Below are 8,031 nucleotides of genomic sequence, written 5' to 3' on the forward strand. Positions count from 1 at the left end.
CATTACACTTACAGCCAGGGCCGCCCCTGGCCAACTTGGGGCCCCAAGCGACATTGTGAGATGAGGCCCCCCCCCAACCGACAGTTGTTTTTGGAAACAAAGTAGGCTACTTTGCAAATATAATTCCTGTTTATTATTATTATCAACAGTTACTTTTGTATACAGTGAGGTAAATGGTAAATGTGCATGTATGTCGTTCAGTATGCGTTTACAGGTACGTCTGCATTTCCTGCCAAATACTAGCCTCAAAAAGATTAAAATATAATTAATGCAAATAAACTACTTCTACTACTACTAATAATAATCATAATCAATTCAATAATATAAATATATTATTTTATTATAATATTGTTGTAATATAGTCAAGACAAAACATGCTTATGACATGCTCAAAAACTGATATTTCTTAAATCTGTATTCAAATGTAGTTCCCTCTGTCAGCAATGTATCAACAACTACACACACATTTCTATCAGTATTTCTCTGTGTTGTGGTTGACATGATGAGGACTGTTAAAAGTTTACTTTTTATTCATATATTTTTTCTTTTAATGTTTCTTTTATTATCTTTTACTGTTTTTAAATGCCATTAGCCTATATGCTATGCAGAGACTGCCTTCTTCATGTCCTGAATTGCAGCTGATGTTTTAATATGGCAATTGGCAATTTGACTTATACTACATTCACAAGTTGTATATTTGACTCATACAATAACCCACCTTCGAGTGATGCTCTAGTTTCTTCATGTTTTGTTTCCCCTTTTGCTTGCCCCGGACTGAAACTGTATTTTCACCGACATCTCTTCACCTGCACTAGTGGCCGTATCAAAGCCGTGATTGGTCAGATGTCGATTCATTGCAACGGTGTCGGGTTACACACGTGCTCCCCTTGTCACCTCTCACTCTCGCGGGGGGTGCGCGGAGAACTGAGTGGAGAACTGAGTGGAGAACTGCGCACAGCAGCTGAGGCCCTCTGGGCGGGGCCCCCTGCGCAAGGCGGGGCCCCATGCAGCCTGCGTGATTGGCCTGTAGGGAGGGGCGGCCCTGCTTACAGCCCTGTGTAGATGTTGGGCAAGAACCCAGATTTATCAATGATGTTGTGTGACGGAATAATGATGCCAAAGTGACCAACAGATATATATTTTAAAAGCAGTGTTTCTGTTATTGCCATCTGTCAGATTTATTAAAGCAGCAAACTGATGTGAAACCCAGAGAGGCTGCTACTCTCTCTGAAAACAGCAAAGCCAGGATGATGGAAGAGGCTCAGCGCATCATGCAGGAAATGAGAGACAAAGGATGCACTGCTCAGAGAGACAGAGAGCAGGAGGACGTGCACAAATGTGAGATACAACAACATTGATTAATTGATTACTTCCTGGCATAGAGCTTATGTTCAGACAGCTCAGTTTTGTAGGAAATTCTTGAACCCTGAGAGCAGGACAAACTGAAAAGAGTCAAGGGAAGCTTATAAAAGTGAACAGCATTTAATTACACAAATAATGCGGTGATCTACAATGAAATTGCAAAATGGAGGCCTCTCCCCATTCAGCTGGTTGCCTCTCGCGTCTGCGTTGGGTCAGCCGAGCTCAGAAAAAGGGCCGATCCATCCTGTGGCTCACGGGTTGTCCACTGTAGTCTTCTGTTATTGGCTGGCGTCGACGGGGGCGGGTCCAATGCAATTCCTGCCTTTTTCTGTTGCTAAATTACATAATTCTGATGTCTGTGGTTATTTAAATATTCCCTGATAAACGTTATTTCAGCGTCAATAAATGAGTGTTAATCCCAGTGTGTTTAGTGTACAACATCACATGTAATTTTACCTTCAATTCACGGTTTCAAAACGTTAGCCACATGCTAATGCTAACCGGAAATGAAGAATTTTCAGAATAAAGGTGTAAGTGTAAACTTCCGGTTTTTTCACAATAAAACTGCTTTAAATTAAAACCCTGTATTTAATTTAAATTACGCCATATCAACATTGATTTTAATTTCTTACAGTTTATGGATAAAAGGATGCAGAAATGTTCTGTTACGAATGTCAGTTAGGATACAACCCACTTTTACTATTTTATATAAATGTATAGCTACAGCCGGTTAGCTTAGCAAAAGTCCCATTGGCTGAGATAATACAACTGCAAAGATAAAAATGGAAATGGAGTAACACATTGATAACACAGTTTGGTCCATTTCCAACATATATATAATATACAACCCAGAAAATGTATATCAATGTAACAGAGTAGATTGCCTTAACGTGTAAAAATAATAAGTGTGTTTTTTCCTCAGTGTCAGCCACAGACCAGGCAGTATTGAATCTGACTGTAGTAGAGTCTCTGATGTTCTCAGACTCTGCTCTGAGGGAGATGGCTGAGCTGCTGTCAGATGCTGAGGACAGAGTACACACGACACAGGCCCTCAACAGGAGGGGTCGTAATGCCGTAAAACATCTGGAGGTGATGTGGTACATAGCTAGCACTGGTAGCCTTATACATTCCTCATTGTGTGGTGTCCCTGATGTGTTTATGTTTGTTTATCATTTGTCAGTATCTTCAATCTCAGCTGGGGACAAAACAAAAGAGGCTCCATCCTGTGACAGAAATAACTAAAGATCTGCTAAAGAATATAACCAACATATTTGTAATGCTTGACGAAACCAAGAAAGTAAGCAGCAACTACCAGCATAATAACCAGACACATTTTTTTAGTGTGCAATCTGATTTCATTGTGTGAAAATTGCAGGAATTTGAAAACCATGCAGCTGAAGTAGATGGTGCCAAGTGGAAACTCTTTCAAAAGTTAAATAACATTTTCCAAATGAAGGCCACGATGGGCAGTGTTACTAAGGCTGAGGAGCACGCAGAGGAGCTCAGCAGAGTGGCAGCAGAGTTTCAACCGTAAGTGTGAAACAGAGGAATTTAAAAATGTGAATATAGTTAAGATGACTATTAACACTAAAGACAACTGCTGATATTAATTCACTGTCATTTCAGATTGCTTCATAATGTTAGTACCATCAGTGATGACCTGCTCAGTGAACTGGGTATAGGAGTTTATAACAGCATCATAAATGCCAAAGACAATGCAGAGATGGCAGCAAGTCAGAGCAGAGAGGCGGCTGAAAGAGCACTAATGGTAACACAGGTGATTTTAGTAGACTGAATGTTAAATAATATAAATAGCATTAGCAGAAATGTTGATATTATTCTGATTCTATTTATTAGGATGCAAAGGAGGCAGGTCTTGTCAACATGGCCAAAGGACTCAAAGATAAATCAACACATTTGTGGACAGAAGCCAACGAGACACTTAAAAGTGCGAGAAAAGCATGATTTATACAGTACCAAGTCTTACACATTTTATTACTTTTAAATACACAAAATTGAAACCCTTTTTAATTTATTTTTAACAGTGCAGTCCCAGACAATGAACATTCTTAAAGATGGCATGAAGAAGAAGATGGAAAAAGGAGAATTACTGCGAATGGGCATCTCTACAGTCAGTGACAACCTCAAAAATATCAGAAAAGGTTTGAGGATCACATGACAAGGATATATTACACACTGTACCTTCTTAACAACGGATTATAATAGTCTTTTGATTTCAGACGACACAGGCATCTCCATAGAGTCTGCAAAAAACGCTGCATCTGCCTCTAACTCCACAGTCAGTAAAATAACACAGAGACTCAGGCACATCAGCCAGGAAGTGCAGAAACTAACTTTGACCGATGTCAGTGTGAATATTGACGATATTTTGGTTGATTCAGACCAGACATGTGAGTATTCAATGGCAGAAAAAATACACATTATTAATTATATTGCTTTCATAAATGTAATCTTGCTAAACTGAAATCTAGCTGAAATAATCTCATTGAGTTAAATTTGTTTTATGTGATTGTTCAGTGAAGAACTTGAACACAGCCCTCCCTGTGTTAAAGGACAAAATCACAGATGTTGAGGCTCTCAGCAGGAAGAGGCTTCCTGGTGCCAACATGACAGAAAGCATCAGGAGAATCAAGGATGTTATAAAGGAGACAAGACACTTTCTTCACAGGGTAACGTTTTTCTTTCAAAGTTTGGTTTCTTGCCAGCAGTAGCTTAAAGCTGCTCTAAATGTGTTTCTCATAGTGATGAACCCAGAGAGACAATCACCTGACTCTGTAGTCAACAGCTGCTCTACAAAACTTGTAACCATCTATTGCCCTATTGTTTTCGTTTCCGACAACTGTGTGTTAGGCAGCTATTTTAAACAAGAACATGTTTAAAAGGCCATTGAACAATAACTGCCCTAAGTCAAACAAGTCAGATCAGTTTATATGCCAAACATGTGATTGCATGTTTGACAAAAACAACAACAAAAGATCTTCTCACAAATCCATATCTGCAACAATTGTTTTAACCTCGACTCCTAGTTTGCAGCACTTTCAAAGTAAATGGACACATACAGCTGAAAGAAACCAGGAAAACATAAAAGCATTTATGTTTATTTAGCTGTGAACAGAGCTATTTTATCTAAGATAATTTTCACAAAAGGTCATTGGCCTTGGCCGTTTATGTCTGCCGCCACACACACTTTTACCAGCCCCTGTAAAAGACCATGAAAGCACAGAAGCCATTATTACTACAGCACCATGATAATTACCCCACTGCTCATATAATTAAATAGTGATGCGTTTCTCTGCGATGTGTCAAATTCAGGCTCCTGCAGGCAGCCAGTGTAAATATCGGCAAGCACAACATGCAGAGTATCATCTCTATGAGAAGCACAGCTGGCTCAGTTACACCCTGCCACAACAGGACCTCAATCACAGGTAATGCAGTTATACAAACAATAAAATAACTTTCTGAAGATGTGGAAATTACGAGTGTTGGTCGAGTATTTTATAGTTTTGGTTTGGTGTACTTTTGGGTATGTTGTCAAATAAAACCTCCCTTATTACACTTTTAAATGCATCTATCTATCTATTTAATATTTCATATTAACAGAGACCTCACTCTTGTGTCTCAGGCCTCATTTCTCTCTTGACGTAAAGACGAAGCTGTCCAAAGGGCTGATTCTCCATGTAGCAGGGAGAGGAGTCATCCCCCTGCTGGCTCTTTACATGGCCAATGGCAAGATCAAGATGTCCCTCGGGCAAAACAGACTCATCCAGCACAAGCAGAAGAGCAGCGACGGGGACTGGCACAGAGTAATTGGCTTTTTTGTTGCTAAGCCTATAACACTTTCCAGTCTCACACATAGTTTACAATGGAGCTAAATATACCACTCACAATTTGCAGTAATTTTAGGTCTTCATTTTTGCACAACAGAAGTCTAAATGTCCTGTCTCTTGCCAATTATATTAGCTGTAGTTATATGATGAGCTAATGCTTGAACTAGATGAGTTAACATTTCCCTAGCTTAGTTTACATTACTTCCAGATGATTTGCTTTGAATCAAACACTGCAAAAATGATCCAAAATATGCATGATGGCTTTGTGTTATTATAATATAATAAGTCTTTGTATGAATGTCTATCAGAGTACACTCACACACCACCTTCAAATATTTTCAACATGAAGGAGTCCAAAGCTTAACGGCCCTTGTTGTCTAGTTATGTTTTTGCTAAAAATGTAAACTTATTGTGAATTAAAATCAGTTTGGCATCTTTAGGGGAATAACTTTTGTTGGGTCATGTTACCTGTGTGACAGGTGGAGTTCAGTGTGGAGAAGAGCTCTTTTCATCTGCTTGTCGATGGGATCCGTGTGACTGATGGACACCTGCCAAATAATGAAGGATCGTCTTTAGACTTTCACAACCCTGTGTATCTGGGAGGGGATATCAAGGGATATACAAAGGTCTGTATTACACCTTTGAGTCACTGATTGACTGTTAGACAGCCATTTTTCCCTTATTTGTTGACCTTCTTTCCTTTATCTCTTTCTGTCCTCCCTCAGGGACACAACATTACCATAAACAGTGTTATCGGTTGTATACGGGATTTCAAAATGAATGACGTAGCTATCGGTGAGCCTAAAGGAAGCTACAAAACTCTACCCTGCTTGGATGGGCTCACAGAGATGGGGACATACTTTGGTGGTGGTCATATCGCCTTAGGTTTGTCAAACGTCATGGTGCCTGTTGAATTGACCTCTTGTTGGTGTATGAATTTAACTCACACATAACACTGACCTCATATCTAATAAGGAATATTTCTATTTTAGAGAATTACTTCAACGCTGGCTCTCAGTTTGTGTTGGCTTTTGAGCTACGGCCTCAATATCTGACAGGTCTCCTCTTCCACGTTCAAAGTCACAAGACCAGCCTAAATGTGTTCTTAAAGGAAAACAAGGTAAAGCCTTTTTAGAATAACCAATCACAGCTGATCAGGAGGGAATTAGCAAGAACAACTGCATTCAAACAATATGACTTTAATCTTTCACCAGGTGGGTGTAAAGTTAAATGATGCTAACAGTGCTGTCAGTGTCTCAGTGACTCCTCCACAAAGCCTCTGTGATGGAAAGTTTCACGTGATAACAGGTAGTGTATGCTTTCTCATGCTGACAACCTTACAAAAACGTGATGATACATGAGTAGCTATTAATGTAAGGTTCTATACTGTTATCCAGTGTCCAGGAAACGTGACATTATCAAACTGCAGATGGACTCCATGTCTGAGCGGAAAAATGTCCTCTTCACATCCGGCTACACAGGACTGGATACACTTTACATCGGAGGTAAATCAACAAATAACTCACCGGATATTTTTTACAATATTGGGTTTTCTTCGACCATTGCACTCATTCAACTACATGTCAAATCATTATCGAACTCATTTTCTTTAATATTGCTTGAATAAATGGGAAATCAGTTCAACTGTTGTCAATGCATTTTCATTTGAATTAAGATTTGATTGTTTTTTGTTTGTGGTTTTTTGCACTTATGTAACGTCGCTTTGGATACAAGAGTCAGCTAAACGTAATGTGGGTTTCTGATTTGATTTTTTCTCCATTCAGGGACCACAAAGCAGAAGGGAGTCCCCGTACACTCACCGTTTGTGGGCTGCTTACGAAATGTGAAGCTGAATAGAAGACCTGTGGCATTTGAGAAGGGATCCAGGGTGGTTGACCCTGTCAGCATTAATAGATGTCCTAAAGAATAAGGACTTGTAATTAATGGGTGACATGCCGACTTATCTAACACCACAGCCGTTTTTCATCATCAGAAATTCATATTGTCAGGTTCTGTTAAACCGGCAGAACTTCATTTAAAATCCTCTTTGATGAGACAAGCCCCCCATTGCTACTGTTGCTGCACCTGTTGAACAATGATTTGGTTTAAAACGATCTCTTGGCTTTTACATATTATAAAATGAGTATTTGTTAGGCAGTTGTATAGTATTATGTTTGCATTTTAACATGAACATAAAACATAGCAATGATTGGATGGTATATGAATATGATAGATTTGGGGAAAATGTTTGGAAAGATGCTCTGAATCTACTTGAAGGGTAGAAACAGTTACTGCAATTTACGAAGAATTTAGCTATAAAACTGTCCTTAGAACGAATTCATTTAAGAACCACAATAAAAACACTAAATTAGTCTTTTAACTAACCCTTTGTGTTATCAATATTAGCCAGATTTTTCTATTTGGCAATTATCTGATACAATTTGATGTGCACAACCAAACCATGCAAGCTGTATGAAAGGAAGTAGTGCATGATGGTTATTTCATTATATTTTTATATCAACCTCTTTCCGTACCAAATAACAATACATGTACAGGGACATGAGAGCCTGCATGAGGTTCTTTACCACACCACATAGCGACACAAAGCCAAGTTATACTACTGAACACACTTGGGCAATACTGGCCTTTGTTTTGAATTAAATTATGAAAAGGCAAAAAAATTTCAGTCATTCCATAGCCAAACCAAAGCATATCACATATTTTGGGTTTAAGATGATTATTGCGTTTCTAACAGGAATACAATTTAATCTGCATTTCTTATTTTGACCATTAGAGGGAGTGCTCTACCTTATGTGCCATG

The 8,031-nt window shown here is 38.9% G+C and overlaps 2 protein-coding genes across 2 annotated transcripts; both read left to right on the plus strand.

Moving 5' to 3' along the window:
- The first annotated feature begins 1,187 nt into the window (after window positions 1–1,187).
- Window positions 1,188–3,572, plus strand: LOC117555163 (laminin subunit alpha-5-like). The gene is made up of 6 exons (XM_034229935.1): window positions 1,188–1,338; window positions 2,285–2,659; window positions 2,738–2,892; window positions 2,989–3,130; window positions 3,220–3,310; window positions 3,408–3,572. The coding sequence occupies exons 2-6, from the start codon at window positions 2,513–2,515 to the stop codon at window positions 3,539–3,541; spliced, it is 669 nt and encodes a 222-aa protein (XP_034085826.1). The 5' UTR covers window positions 1,188–1,338; window positions 2,285–2,512; the 3' UTR covers window positions 3,542–3,572.
- On the plus strand, window positions 3,334–7,830 carry lama3 (laminin, alpha 3). The gene is made up of 11 exons (XM_034229934.1): window positions 3,334–3,524; window positions 3,603–3,773; window positions 3,936–4,052; window positions 4,696–4,808; window positions 5,006–5,186; window positions 5,690–5,836; window positions 5,936–6,095; window positions 6,203–6,330; window positions 6,425–6,518; window positions 6,608–6,715; window positions 6,995–7,830. The coding sequence occupies exons 3-11, from the start codon at window positions 3,990–3,992 to the stop codon at window positions 7,138–7,140; spliced, it is 1,140 nt and encodes a 379-aa protein (XP_034085825.1). The 5' UTR covers window positions 3,334–3,524; window positions 3,603–3,773; window positions 3,936–3,989; the 3' UTR covers window positions 7,141–7,830.
- Window positions 7,831–8,031: the final 201 nt, after the last annotated feature.

The sequence above is a fragment of the Gymnodraco acuticeps genome, unplaced genomic scaffold (assembly GCF_902827175.1).
Source record: "Gymnodraco acuticeps unplaced genomic scaffold, fGymAcu1.1, whole genome shotgun sequence".
NCBI lineage: Eukaryota > Metazoa > Chordata > Actinopteri > Perciformes > Bathydraconidae > Gymnodraco > Gymnodraco acuticeps.